General features: G+C 49.7%; 1 protein-coding gene across 2 annotated transcripts in view; it reads right to left on the reverse strand.

Annotated features, from left to right (window-relative positions):
- LOC130350852 (fibronectin type III domain-containing protein 4-like) overlaps positions 1 to 15,240 on the reverse strand; it is a 42,067-nt gene that overhangs the window by 18,407 nt on the left and 8,420 nt on the right. For both annotated transcript variants that reach the window (XM_056554896.1, XM_056554895.1), the window contains exons 2-3: positions 12,182 to 12,500; positions 502 to 617 (exon numbers count right to left, since the gene is read on the reverse strand). In XM_056554896.1, the coding sequence (XP_056410871.1) occupies positions 502 to 617; positions 12,182 to 12,323 (258 nt within the window). In that variant the 5' untranslated portion in view covers positions 12,324 to 12,500. The remainder of the gene's footprint in view (positions 1 to 501; positions 618 to 12,181; positions 12,501 to 15,240) is intronic.

Here is a 15,240-nt window from a genome sequence, read left to right on the forward strand (position 1 = left end):
CCCCCCCCGGAGCGCCCTAACTCCCCCCCGGAGCCCTTAATCTCCCCTCTGAGCCCCCAATCTCCCCCCTGAGCCCCCAATCTCCCCCCGGAGCCCCCAATCTCCCCCCGGAGCCCCCAGAGACTGCACAATCACCTGGCTATAGTCACTCTGGGCAGTTGGGTGACACAGTAGTTGGGTGTCCAGAGCAGTGCCGTTATATATCGGGGTCTGTAGAGCGGGTGATGTGTCATACTGCTGTGGACCCCGAAACAACAAACTGGGGGGAGTCGGCCACAGGAATCCTGTTTATTCCTGGGGTTCTGAGATTTGGGGTCTCCTGTGTGATGAGAGGAGAGGACACAGCCGCCTGACACTGAGGCCAGCAGATGGCGCTCTCCACTGTCTCCTCCCTCATTCTTCTCTCTTGTAGTTCTGACATTGTATTCATGAAGCAGGCGGCTCAGGATGAACACAGCTATAGACCCCCCCCCCCATGGTAGAGAGTCCGGGCCTCCTTACCTGCTGAGAGATGGCATATCCGATGATAATGTCGCCTTCAGGGACGTCCCAAGAGACGGTGGCGGAGTTGGCTTTCAGCTGTGTGACTGTCACATTGACAGGAGAGGGGGGGCGGTCTACAACATGAAACAGACACGATAATCAGCGGCGCCTCCGGAGCGCGGCCTCCTGTCCTCCCAGAGACGGCAGATGGGACCAGGCGACCGCACAGCGCAAGGCGCCAAACTACCAGGCGGCAAAAGCTGGCAGGAGAACCGGCCATCTGCCCCCACATTGACTGAGATGACAGCAAAGAGACCCCCAGACAGAGAGACATCCTCACATCTACAGACACCCTGGGTGTAGAGACATCCTCACATCTAGAGACATCCTAACATCTACAGATACCCCGGGTGTAGAGACATCCTCACATCTACAGACAACCCCAGACATAGAGACATCCTCACATCTACAGAAACCCCCAGGTATAGAGACATCCTCACATCTACAGACACCCCCGGGTATAGAGACACCCTCACATCTACAGACACCCCGGGTATAGAGACATCCTCACATCTACAGACACCCCGGGTGTAGAGACATCCTCACATCTACAGACACACCCAGACATAGAGACATCCTCACATCTACAGAAACCCCCAGGTATAGAGACATCCTCACATCTACAGACACCCCGGGTATAGAGACATCCTCACATCTACAGACACCCCGGGTATAGAGACATCCTCACATCTACAGACACCCCGGGTAAAGAGACATCCTCACATCTACAGACACCCCGGGTATAAAGACACCCTCACATCTACAGACACCCCGGGTATAGAGACATCCTCACATCTACAGACACCCCCGGGTATAGAGACATCCTCACATCTACAGACACACCCAGACATAGAGACATCCTCACATCTAGAGACGCCCCCAGGTATAGAGACATCCTCACATCTACAGACACCCCCGGGTATAGAGACACCCTCACATCTACAGACACCCCGGGTATAGAGACATCCTCACATCTAGAGACACCCTCAGGTATAGAGACACCCTCACATCTAGAAACACCCCCAGGTATAGAGACATCCTCACATCTACAGACAACCCCAGACATAGAGACACCCTCACATCTAGAGACACCCCCAGGTATAGAGACATCCTCACATCTACAGACACCCTCAGGTATAGAGACATCCTCACATCTACAGACACCCCGGGTATAGAGACATCCTCACATCTAGAGACACCCCGGGTATAGAGACATCCTCACATCTACAGACACCCCCAGACATAGAGACATCCTCACATCTAAAGACACCCCAGGTATAGAGACATCCTCACATCTAGAGACACCCCCAGGTATAGAGACATCCTCACATCTACAGACACCCTCAGGTATAGAGACATCCTGACATCTACAGACACCCCGGGTATAGAGACATCCTGACATCTAGAGACACCCCCAGGTATAGAGACATCCTCACATCTAGAAACACCCCCGGGTGTAGAGACATCCTCACATCTACAGACACCCCGGGTATAGAGACATCCTCACATCTAGAGACACCCTCAGGTATAGAGACACCCTCACATCTAGAAACACCCCCAGGTATAGAGACATCCTCACATCTACAGACAACCCCAGACATAGAGACACCCTCACATCTAGAGACACCCCCAGGTATAGAGACATCCTCACATCTACAGACACCCTCAGGTATAGAGACATCCTCACATCTACAGACACCCCGGGTATAGAGACATCCTCACATCTAGAGACACCCCGGGTATAGAGACATCCTCACATCTACAGACACCCCCAGACATAGAGACATCCTCACATCTAAAGACACCCCAGGTATAGAGACATCCTCACATCTAGAGACACCCCCAGGTATAGAGACATCCTCACATCTACAGACACCCTCAAGTATAGAGACATCCTGACATCTACAGACACCCCGGGTATAGAGACATCCTGACATCTAGAGACACCCCCAGGTATAGAGACATCCTCACATCTAGAAACACCCCCGGGTGTAGAGACATCCTCACATCTACAGACACCCCCGGGTATAGAGACATCCTCACATCTACAGACACCCCGGGTATAGAGACATCCTCACATCTACAGACACCCCCGGGTATAGAGACATCCTGACATCTAGAGACACCCCCAGGTATAGAGACATCCTCACATCTACAGACACCCTGGGTATAGAGACATCCTCACATCTACAGACAGCCCCAGGTGTAGAGACATCCTCACATCTACAGATACCCCAGGTACAGAGACATCCTCACATCTACAGACACCCCCGGGTATAGAGACATCCTCACATCTACAGACACCCCAGGTATAGAGACATCCTCACATCTACAGACACCCCGGGTATAGAGACATCCTCACATATAGAGACACCCCGGGTATAGAGACATCCTCACATCTACAGACACCCCCAGACATAGAGACATCCTCACATCTACAGACACCCCAGGTATAGAGACATCCTCACATCTAGAGACACCCCCAGGTATAGAGACATCCTCACATCTACAGACACCCCTGGGTATAGAGACATCCTCACATCTACAGACACCCCCAGACATAGAGACATCCTCACATCTACAGACACCCCGGGTATAGAGACATCCTCACATATAGAGACACCCCGGGTATAGAGACATCCTCACATATAGAGACACCCCGGGTATAGAGACATCCTCACATCAAGAGACACCCCCGGGTATAGAGACATCCTCACATCTAAAGACACCCCGGGTATAGAGACATCCTCACATCTACAGATACCCCAGACATAGAGACACCCTCACATCTAGAGACACCCCCAGGTATAGAGACATCCTCACATCTACAGACACCCTCAGGTATAGAGACATCCTCACATCTAGAGACACCCGCGGGTGTAGAGACATCCTCACATCTAGAGACACCCCCAGGTATAGAGACATCCTCACATCTAGAGACACCCCCAGGTATAGAGACATCCTCACATCTACAGACACCCCAGACAGAGACATCCTCACATCTAGAGACACCCCCAGGTATAGAGACATCCTCACATCTACAGACACCCCCAGGTATAGAGACATCCTCACATCTACAGACACCCCGGGTATAGAGACATCCTGACATCTAGAGACACCCCCGGGTATAGAGACATCCTCACATCTACAGACACCCCCAGACATAGAAACATGCTCACATCTACAGACACTGCCAGACATAGAGACATCCTCACATCTAGAGACACCCTCAGGTATAGAGACATCCTCACATCTAGAGACACCCTCAGGTATAGAGACACCCCCAGACAGAGACATCCTCACATCTAGAGACACCCTCAGGTATAGAGACATCCTCACATCTACAGACACCCCCAGGTATAGAGACATCCTCACATCTAGAGACACCCTCAGGTATAGAGACATCCTCACATATAGAGACACCCTCAGGTATAGAGACATCCTCACATATAGAGACACCCTCAGGTATAGAGACATCCTCACATCTAGAGACACCCTCAGGTATAGAGACACCCCCAGACATAGAGACATCCTCACATCTAGAGACACCCTCAGGTATAGAGACATCCTCACATCTACAGACACCCCCAGGTATAGAGACATCCTCACATCTAGAGACACCCTCAGGTATAGAGACATCCTCACATATAGAGACACCCTCAGGTATAGAGACATCCTCACATATAGAGACACCCTCAGGTATAGAGACATCCTCACATCATTGAGACCCTCTGAGACACAAGGAGAGGTGGCAAAATCTTGAAGGAGAACCAGCCATCTGTCCCCAGCAAATCCTGCACCACAGACACCCTGACACATTGAGACAACTTGACATAAGAGACACCCTGACCTGAAAAGACACCCTGTAGGAAAGGTACAATGATATCAAGAGACAGGACTGGGAACCCCTGGGACCATGTAGACAGGAGGGTGAAGGATGCAGAGGTGGGATATAAACTAAGGAGAGCATCGGTCAGCCCTCAGGACAATTCAGCTGTGTCATGTGAAGGATGGATGATGGGGGGGATGATGGAGGGGGATGATGGATAGATGATGATGGGGGGGATGATGGATGGATGATGGGATGGATGATGGATGGATGATGGGAGGGATAATGGATGGATGATGGGAGGGATGATGGATGGATGATGGGAGGGATGATGGATGGATGATGGGGTGATGATGGATGGATAATGGGGGGGATGATGGATGGATAATGGGGGGGATGATGGATGGATAATGGGGGGGGATGATGGATGGATAATGGGGGGATGATGGATAGATGATGGGGGGATTATGGAGGGATGATGACAGGGATGATAGGAGGGATGATGGGGGGGGATGATGGATGGATTAAGGGTGGGTAATGAGAATTGTCCATATACCTGAAGCTCCAGTGACCAGTCATAGACCAGAGTTTACACTATCACTGTATATAACACATAACGATAGGATTGTACTGACCCACCAGGGATTCCCTGCACATCCCAACCACCAGCGCAGTAATCAGATAAGATCAAGAATAACACAAACCGACTGGAGAGGATTAATTCTCACCAACAACATAACATTATTTTCATTCTGTGTTTGTCATCTGTGCAAAAATCTGACAGGATCATCAGGAGGGAATGTGCAGGAAGAGAGGACAAGTGGTAAGGAAGGCAGAGTGAGGACCTCAGGGAAGAGCCTGAGGGAAGGTGCAGGAACAGAGGATGAGTGGTGAGGTGGGCAGAGTGAGGACCTCAGGGAAGAGCCTGAGGGAAGGTGCAGAAACACAGGATGAGTGGTGAGGTGAGCAGAGAAAGGACCTCAGGGAAGAGCAGGAGGGAATGTGCAGGGACAGAGAGGATGAGTGGTGAGGTGGGCAGAGTGAGGACCTCAGGGAAGAGCCTGAGGGAAGGTGCAGAAACACAGGATGAGTGGTGAGGTGAGCAGAGAAAGGACCTCAGGGAAGAGCAGGAGGGAATGTGCAGGGACAGAGAGGATGAGTGGTGAGGTGGGCAGAGTGAGGACCTCAGGGAAGAGCCTGAGGGAAGGTGCAGGAACAGAGGATGAGTGGTGAGGTGGGCAGAGAGAAGACCTCAGGGAAGACCAGGAGGGAATGTGCAGGAACAGAGAGGATGAGTGGTGAGGTGGGCAGAGTGAGGACCTCCGGGAAGAGCAGGAGGGAATGTGCAGGAAGAGAGGATGAGTGGTGAGGTGGGCAGAGAAAGGACCTCAGGGAAGAGCAGGAGGGAAGGTGCAGGAAGAGAGGATGAGTGGTGAGGTGGGCACAGAGAAGACCTCAGGGAAGAGCGGGAGGGAATGTGCAGGAACAGAGAGGATGAGTGGTGAGGTGGGCAGAGAGAAGACCTCAGGGAAGAGCAGGAGGGAATGTGCAGGGACAGAGAGGATGAGTGGTGAGGTGGGCAGAGAGATGACCGCAGAGAAGACCAGGAGGGAATGTGCAGGAACAGAGAGGATGAGTGGTCAAGTGGGCAGAGAGAAGACTTCATGGAAGAGTAGGAGGGAATGTGCAGGGACAGAGGATGAGTGGAGAGGTGGGCAGAGAGAAGACCTCAGGGACGACCAGGTGGGAATGTGCAGGAACAGAGAGGATGAGTGGTGAGGTGGGCAGAGAGAAGACCTCAGGGAAGAGCAGGAGGGAATGTGCAGGGACAGAGAGGATGAGTGGTGAGGTGGGCAGAGAGAAGACCTCAGGGAAGAGCAGGAGGGAATGTGCAGGGACAGAGGATGAGTGGTGAGGTGGGCAGAGAGAAGACCTCAGGGAAGAGCAGGAGGGAATGTGCAGGGACAGAGGATGAGTGGTGAGGTGGGCAGAGAGAAGACCTCAGGGAAGAGCAGGAGGGAATGTGCAGGGACAGAGAGGATGAGTGGTGAGGTGGGCAGAGAGATGACCGCAGGGAGGAGCAGGAGGAATGTGCAGGGACAGAGGATGAGTGGTGAGGTGGGTAGAGAGAAGACCTCATGGAAGAGTAGGAGGGAATGTGCAGGGACAGAGGATGAGTGAAGAGGTGGGCAGAGAGAAGACCTCAGGGACGACCAGGTGGGAATGTGCAGGAACAGAGAGGATGAGTGGTGAGGTGGGCAGAGAGAAGACCTCAGGGAAGAGCAGGAGGGAATGTGCAGGGACAGAGGATGATTGGTGAGGTGGGCAGAGAGAAGACCTCAGGGAAGAGCAGGAGGGAATGTGCAGGGACAGAGAGGATGAGTGGTGAGGTGGGCAGAGAGATGACCGCAGGGAGGAGCAGGAGGAATGTGCAGGGACAGAGGATGAGTGGTGAGGTGGGTAGAGAGAAGACCTCAGGGAAGAGCAGGAGGGAATGTGCAGGAACAGAGAGGATGAGTGGTGAGGTGGGCAGAGAGAAGACCTCAGGGAAGAGCAGGAGGGAATGTGCAGGAACAGAGAGGATGAGTGGTGAGGTGGGCAGAGAGATGACCGCAGAGAAGACCAGGAGGGAATGTGCAGGAACAGAGAGGATGAGTGGTCAAGTGGGCAGAGAGAAGACTTCATGGAAGAGTAGGAGGGAATGTGCAGGAACAGAGGATGAGTGGTGAGGTGGACAGAGAGAAGACCTCAGGGAAGAGCAGGAGGGAATGTGCAGGAACAGAGAGGATGAGTGGTGAGGTGGACAAAGAGATGACCGCAGGGAGGAGCAGGAGGGAATGTGCAGGAACAGAGAGGATGAGTGGTGAGGTGGGCAGAGAGATGACCTCAGGGAAGAGCAGGAGGAATGTGCAGGGACAGAGGATGAGTGGTGAGGTGGGCAGAGAGAAGACCTCAGGGAAGAGCAGGAGGGAATGTGCAGGGACAGAGGATGAGTGGTGAGGTGGGCAGAGAGATGACCTCAGGGAGGAGCAGGAGGAATGTGCAGGGACAGAGGATGAGTGGTGAGGTGGGCAGAGAAATGACCTCTGGGAAGAGCAGGAGGGAATGTGCAGGGACAGAGAGGATGAGTGGTGAGGTGGGCAGAGAGAAGACTTCAGGGAAGAGCAGGAGGAATGTGCAGGAACAGAGAGGATGAGTGGTGAGGTGGACAGAGAGAAGACCTCAGGGAAGAGCAGGAGGGAATGTGCAGGAACAGATAGGATGAGTGGTCAGGTGGACAGAGAGATGACCTCAGGGAAGAGCAGGAGGGAATGTACAGGAACAGAGGATGAGTGGTGAGGTGGGCAGAGAGATGACCTCAGGGAAGAGCAGGAGGGAATGTGCAGGGACAGAGGATGAGTGGTGAGGTGGGCAGAGAGATGACCTCAGGGAAGAGCAGGAGGGAATGTGCAGGAACAGATAGGATGAGTGGTGAGGTGGACAGAGAGAAGACCTCAGGGAAGAGCAGGAGAAATGTGCAGGGACAGAGGATGAGTGGTGAGGTGGGCAGAGAGATGACCGCAGGGAGGAGCAGGAGGAATGTGCAGGGACAGAGGATGAGTGGTGAGGTGGGCAGAGAGAAGACCGCAGGAATGTGCAGGAGGGAATGTGCAGGGACAGAGGATGAGTGGTGAGGTGGGCAGAGAGAAGACCGCAGGGAGGAGCAGGAGGAATGTGCAGGGACAGAGAGGATGAGTGGTGAGGTGGGCAGAGAGAAGACCGCAGGAATGTGCAGGAGGGAATGTGCAGGGACAGAGGATGAGTGGTGAGGTGGGCAGAGAAATGACCTCTGGGAAGAGCAGGAGGGAATGTGCAGGAACAGAGAGGATGATTGGTGAGGTGGGCAGAGAGAAGACCTCAGGGAAGATCAGGAGGGAATGTGCAGGAAGGTGGGCAGAGAGAAGACCGGGATTATGGCCTCCCGTCTGTCATCTTAAATAATAATTGTTATTTCACCCGACCATCATTTTGTTTGAATGAACATCTTATCAGTCTAACGTGTTAAGGGTCACCCCCCCCCCCCCCCCACACACACACACAATGAGTCAGGACAGAGGGAACAGGGCTCTGTCCTATTCAGTGGGGTTCAGTCTGTTCCTACACAGAAGATCAATCATTGTTTCTTATAGGAAACCTCAGGGGTCTCCAAGTGTCCTCGGCCCAGAGCAACCGAACCCAGCTATACTGGTCCAGGTGGGGTCGTCTATAGTGGTCCAGGTGGGGTCCTCTATACTGCTCCAGGTGGGGTCCTCTATCCTGCTTCAGGTGGGGGTCCTCTATACTGGTCCAGGTGGGGGTCCTCTATACTGGTCCAGGTGGGGTCATCTATACTGGTCCAGGTGGGGTCATCTATACTGGTCCAGGTGGGGTCATCTATACTGGTCCAGGTGGGGTCATCTATACTGGTCCAGGTGGGGTCATCTATACTGGTCCAGGTGGGGTCATCTATACTGGTCCAGGTGGGGTCATCTATACTGGTCCAGGTGGGGTCCTCTATACTGCTCCAGGAGGGGTCCTCTATCCTGGTCCAAGTGGGGGTCCTCTATACTGGTCCAAGTGGGGGTCCTCTATACTGGTCCAGGTGGGGGTCCTCTATACTGGTCCAGGTGGGGTCATCTATACTGGTCCAGGAGGGGTCATCTATACTGGTCCAGGTGGGGTCATCTATACTGGTCCAGGTGGGGTCATCTATACTGGTCCAGGTGGGGTCAACTATACTGGTGCAGGTGGGGTCATCTATACTGGTCCAGGTGGGGGTCGTCTATACTGGTCCAGGTGGGGGTCGTCTATACTGGTCCAGGTGGGGGTCCTATATACTGGTCCAGGTGGGGGTCCTCTATACTGGTCCAGGTGGGGGTCCTCTATACTGGTCCAGGTGGGGTCCTCTATACTGGTCCAGGTGGGGGTCCTCTATACTGGTCCAGGTGGGGGTCCTCTATACTGGTCCAGGTGGGGGTCCTCTATACTGGTCCAGGTGGGGTCATCTATACTGGTCCAGGTGGGGTCCTCTATACTGGTCCAGGTGGGGTCCTCTATACTGGTCCAGGTGGGGTCCTCTATACTGGTCCAGGTGGGGTCCTCTATACTGGTCCAGGTGGGGTCCTCTATCCTGGTCCAGGTGGGGTCCTCTATACTGGTCCAGGTGGGGTCCTCTATCCTGGTCCAGGTGGGGGTCCTCTATCCTGGTCCAGGTGGGGGTCCTCTATCCTGGTCCAGGTGGGGTCATCTATACTGGTCCAGGTGGGGTCATCTATACTGGTCCAGGTGGGGGTCCTCTATACTGGTCCAGGTGGGGGTCCTCTATACTGGTCCAGGTGGGGGTCCTCTATACTGGTCCAGGTGGGGGTCCTCTATACTGGTCCAGGTGGGGGTCCTCTATACTGGTCCAGGTGGGGGTCCTCTATACTGGTCCAGGTGGGGGTAATCTATACTGGTCCAGGTGGGGGTCCTCTATACTGGTCCAGGTGGGGGTCCTCTATACTGGTCCAGGTGGGGGTCCTCTATACTGGTCCAGGTGGGGGTCCTCTATACTGGTCCAGGTGGGGTCATCTATACTGGTCCAGGTGGGGTCATCTATACTGGTCCAGGTGGGGTCATCTATACTGGTCCAGGTGGGGTCATCTATACTGGTCCAGGTGGGGTCATCTATACTGGTCCAGGTGGGGTCATCTATACTGGTCCAGGTGGGGTCATCTATACTGGTCCAGGTGGGGTCATCTATACTGGTCCAGGTGGGTATCAAGATATCCAGTGAATACTTATCTGATACAGGAGCAGGATTCAGAGGAGAAAACAGAGGAGGAGTCAGATAACGGAACAAAGGAGAATTCAAATCAGGAGGAGTCAGATAAGGGAACAGAGGAAGAGCCAGATGAGAAAACATAGGAGAAGTCAGATAAGGTTAGAGAGGAGGAGTCACATAAAGAAAAAGGAGGAGTCACATGAGGAAACAGGAGGTGTCAGACAATGGAACAGAGGAGGCATCAGATGAGGAGGAGTCAGATGAGGAAACAGAGGAGAGAGGTGGAGTTAGAAAAGGAAACAAAAAATAGGAGGGGCAAGAGAGCTCCTCAGGGTAGAGGCACAACACAGAGCTCCTCAGGGTAGAGGCACAACACAGAGCTCCTCAGGGTGGAGGCACAACACAGAGCTCCTCAGGGTAGAGCCACAACACAGAGCTCCTCAGGGTGGAGGAACAACACAGAGCTCCTCAGGGTGGTGGAACAACACAGAGCTCCTCAGGGTGGAGGCACAACACAGAGCTCCTCAGGGTGGAGGCACAACACAGAGCTCCTCAGGGTGGAGGCACAACACAGAGCTCCTCAGGGTGGAGGCACAACACAGAGCTCCTCAGGGTGGAGGCACAACACAGAGGTCCTCAGGGTGGAGGCACAACACAGAGCTCCTCAGGGTGGAGGAACAACACAGAGCTCCTCAGGGTGGAGGCACAACACAGAGCTCCTCAGGGTGGAGGCACAACACAGAGCTCCTCAGGGTGGAGGCACAACACAGAGCTCCTCAGGGTGGAGGCACAACACAGAGCTCCTCAGGGTGGAGGCACAACACAGAGCTCCTCAGGGTGGAGGCACAACACAGAGCTCCTCAGGGTGGAGGCACAACACAGAGCTCCTCAGGGTGGAGGCACAACACAGAGCTCCTCAGGGTGGAGGCACAACACAGAGCTCCTCAGGGTGGAGGCACAACACAGAGCTCCTCAGGGTGGAGGCACAACACAGAGCTCCTCAGGGTGGAGGCACAACACAGAGCTCCTCAGGGTGGAGGAACAACACAGAGCTCCTCAGGGTGGAGGCACAACACAGAGCTCCTCAGGGTGGAGGAACAACACAGAGCTCCTCAGGGTGGAGGCACAACACAGAGCTCCTCAGGGTGGAGGAACAACACAGAGCTCCTCAGGGTGGAGGCACAACACAGAGCTCCTCAGGGTGGAGGCACAACACAGAGCTCCTCAGGGTGGAGGCACAACACAGAGCTCCTCAGGGTGGAGGCACAACACAGAGCTCCTCAGGGTGGAGGCACAACACAGAGCTCCTCAGGGTGGAGGCACAACACAGAGGTCCTCAGGGTGGAGGCACAACACAGAGCTCCTCAGGGTGGAGGAACAACACAGAGCTCCTCAGGGTGGAGGAACAACACAGAGCTCCTCAGGGTGGAGGAATAACACAGAGCTCCTCAGGGTGGAGGAATAACACAGAGCTCCTCAGGGTGGAGGAACAACACAGAGCTCCTCAGGGTGGAGGAACAACACAGAGCTCCTCAGGGTGGAGGAACAACACAGAGCTCCTCAGGGTGGAGGAACAACACAGAGCTCCTCAGGGTGGAGGAACAACACAGAGCTCCTCAGGGTGGAGGAACAACACAGAGCTCCTCAGGGTGGAGGAACAACACAGAGCTCCTCAGGGTGGAGGAACAACACAGAGCTCCTCAGGGTGGAGGAACAACACAGAGCTCCTCAGGGTGGAGGAACAACACAGAGCTCCTCAGGGTGGAGGAACAACACAGAGCTCCTCAGGGTGGAGGCACAACACAGAGCTCCTCAGGGTGGAGGAACAACACAGAGCTCCTCAGGGTGGAGGAACAACACAGAGCTCCTCAGGGTGGAGGAACAACACAGAGCTCCTCAGGGTGGAGGAACAACACAGAGCTCCTCAGGGTGGAGGAACAACACAGAGCTCCTCAGGGTGGAGGAACAACACAGAGCTCCTCAGGGTGGAGGGACAACACAGAGCTCCTCAGGGTGCAGATACTTACTGGCTTTAACCAAACAGAGGTCACAGCTGAACAGGACAAATACAGCCGGGCTCAGGTACATGGGGATATGGGCCATCTCGGGCAGGCAGGGGCCCCACACAAAGCCTTGGGATCTCCGGCTCCGGAATGAGACACAAGTCATTGGAACTTTAGGTCTGGACGATCCGTTCCCAGTAATGTATACATCCTGTGACAGGAGAGGACAATGTCTCCACAGGACTCCATCCACGGAAGGGTAAGATGGTGGCCTGGAACATAGGACCACAGGATCCCACAGCTTCACTGCTATAGATAAGAGGCTCCGGAGTATGCAGCACACCTGCGGAGACAGGAGAATGATATATAAAGGCTGTAATATACAGAGGAGAACGATATATATAATGGCTATAATATACAGAGGAGAACGATATATAATGGCTATAATATACAGAGGAGAACGATATATAATGGCTACAATATACAGAGGAGAACGATATATAATGGCTATAATATACAGAGGAGAACGATATATAATGGCTATAATATACAGAGGAGAACAATATATAATGGCTATAATATACAGAGGAGAACGATATATAAAGGCTATAATATACAGAGGAGAACGATATATAATGGCTGTAATATACAGAGGAGAACGATATATAATGGCTATAATATACAGAGGAGAACGATATATAATGGCTATAATATACAGAGGAGAACAATATATAATGGCTATAATATACAGAGGAGAACAATATATAATGGCTATAATATACAGAGGAGAACGATATATAAAGGCTATAATATACAGAGGAGAACGATATATAATGGCTTTAATATACAGAGGAGAACGATATATAATGGTTATAATATACAGAGGAGAAAGATATATAATGGTTATAATATACAGAGGAGAACGATATATAATGGCTATAATATACAGAGGAGAACAATATATATATTTATATATAGAGGAGAACGATATATAATGGCTATAATATACAGAGGAGAACGATATATAATGGCTATAATATACAGAGGAGAACGATATATAATGGCTATAATATACAGAGGAGAACGATATATAATGGCTATAATATACAGAGGAGAACGATATATAATGGCTATAATATACAGAGGAGAACGATATATAATGGCTATAATATACAGAGGAGAACGATATATAATGGCTATAATATACAGAGGAGAACGATATATAATGGCTATAATATACAGAGGAGAACAATATATATATTTATATATAGAGGAGAACGATATATAATGGCTATAATATACAGAGGAGAACGATATATAATGGCTATAATATACAGAGGAGAACGATATATAATGGCTATAATATACAGAGGAGAACGATATATAATGGCCATAATATACAGAGGAGAACGATATATAATGGCTATAATATACAGAGGAGAACGATATATAATGGCTATAATATACAGAGGAGAACGATATATAATGGCTATAATATACAGAGGAGAACGATATATAATGGTTATAATATACAGAGGAGAACGATATATAATGGCTATAATATACAGAGGAGAACGATATATAATGGCTATAATATACAGAGGAGAGAACGATATATAATGGCTATAATATACAGAGGAGAACGATATATAATGGCTATAATATACAGAGGAGAACAATATATAATGGCTATAATATACAGAGGAGAACGATATATAATGGCTATAATATACAGAGGAGAACGATATATAATGGCTATAATATACAGAGGAGAACGATATATAATGGCTATAATATACAGAGGAGAACAATATATAATGGCTATAATATACAGAGGAGAACAATATATAATGGCTATAATATACAGAGGAGAACAATATATAATGGCTATAATATACAGAGGAGAACGATATATAATGGCTATAATATACAGAGGAGAACGATATATAATGGCTATAATATACAGAGGAGAACGATATATAATGGCTATAATATACAGAGGAGAACGATATATAATGGTTATAATATACAGAGGAGAACGATATATAATGGCTATAATATACAGAGGAGAACGATATATAATGACTATAATATACAGAGGAGAACGATATATAATGGCTATAATATACAGAGGAGAACGATATATAATGGCTATAATATACAGAGGAGAACAATATATAATGGCTATAATATACAGAGGAGAACGATATATAATGGCTATAATATACAGAGGAGAACGATATATAATGGCTATAATATACAGAGGAGAACGATATATAATGGCTATAATATACAGAGGAGAACAATATATAATGGCTATAATATACAGAGGAGAACGATATATAATGGCTATAATATACAGAGGAGAACGATATATATAATGGCTATAATATACAGAGGAGAACGATATATAATGGCTATAATATACAGAGGAGAACGATATATAATGGCTATAATATACAGAGGAGAACGATATATAATGGCTATAATATACAGAGGAGAACGATATATAATGGCTATAATATACAGGGGAGAACGATATATAATGGCTATAATATACAGAGGAGAACGATATATAATGGCTATAATATACAGAGGAGAACGATATATAATGGCTATAATATACAGAGGAGAACAATATATAATGGCTATAATATACAGAGGAGAACGATATATAATGGCTATAATATACAGAGGAGAACGATATATAATGGCTATAATATACAGAGGAGAACGATATATAATGGCTATAATATACAGAGGAGAACGATATATAATGGCTATAATATACAGAGGAGAACGATATATAATGGCTATAATATACAGAGGAGAACAATATATAATGGCTATAATATACAGAGGAGAACAATATATAATGGCCATAATATACAGAGGAGAGAACAATATATAATGGCTATAATATACAGAGGAGAACAATATATAATGGCTATAATATACAGAGGAGAACAATATATAATGGCTATAATATACAGAGGAGAGAACAATATATAATGGCTATAATATACAGAGGAGAACGATATATAATGGCTATAATATACAGAGGAGAACGATATATAATGGCT

This window comes from Hyla sarda, unplaced genomic scaffold (assembly GCF_029499605.1).
Source record: "Hyla sarda isolate aHylSar1 unplaced genomic scaffold, aHylSar1.hap1 scaffold_951, whole genome shotgun sequence".
Taxonomy (NCBI): Eukaryota; Metazoa; Chordata; class Amphibia; order Anura; family Hylidae; genus Hyla; species Hyla sarda.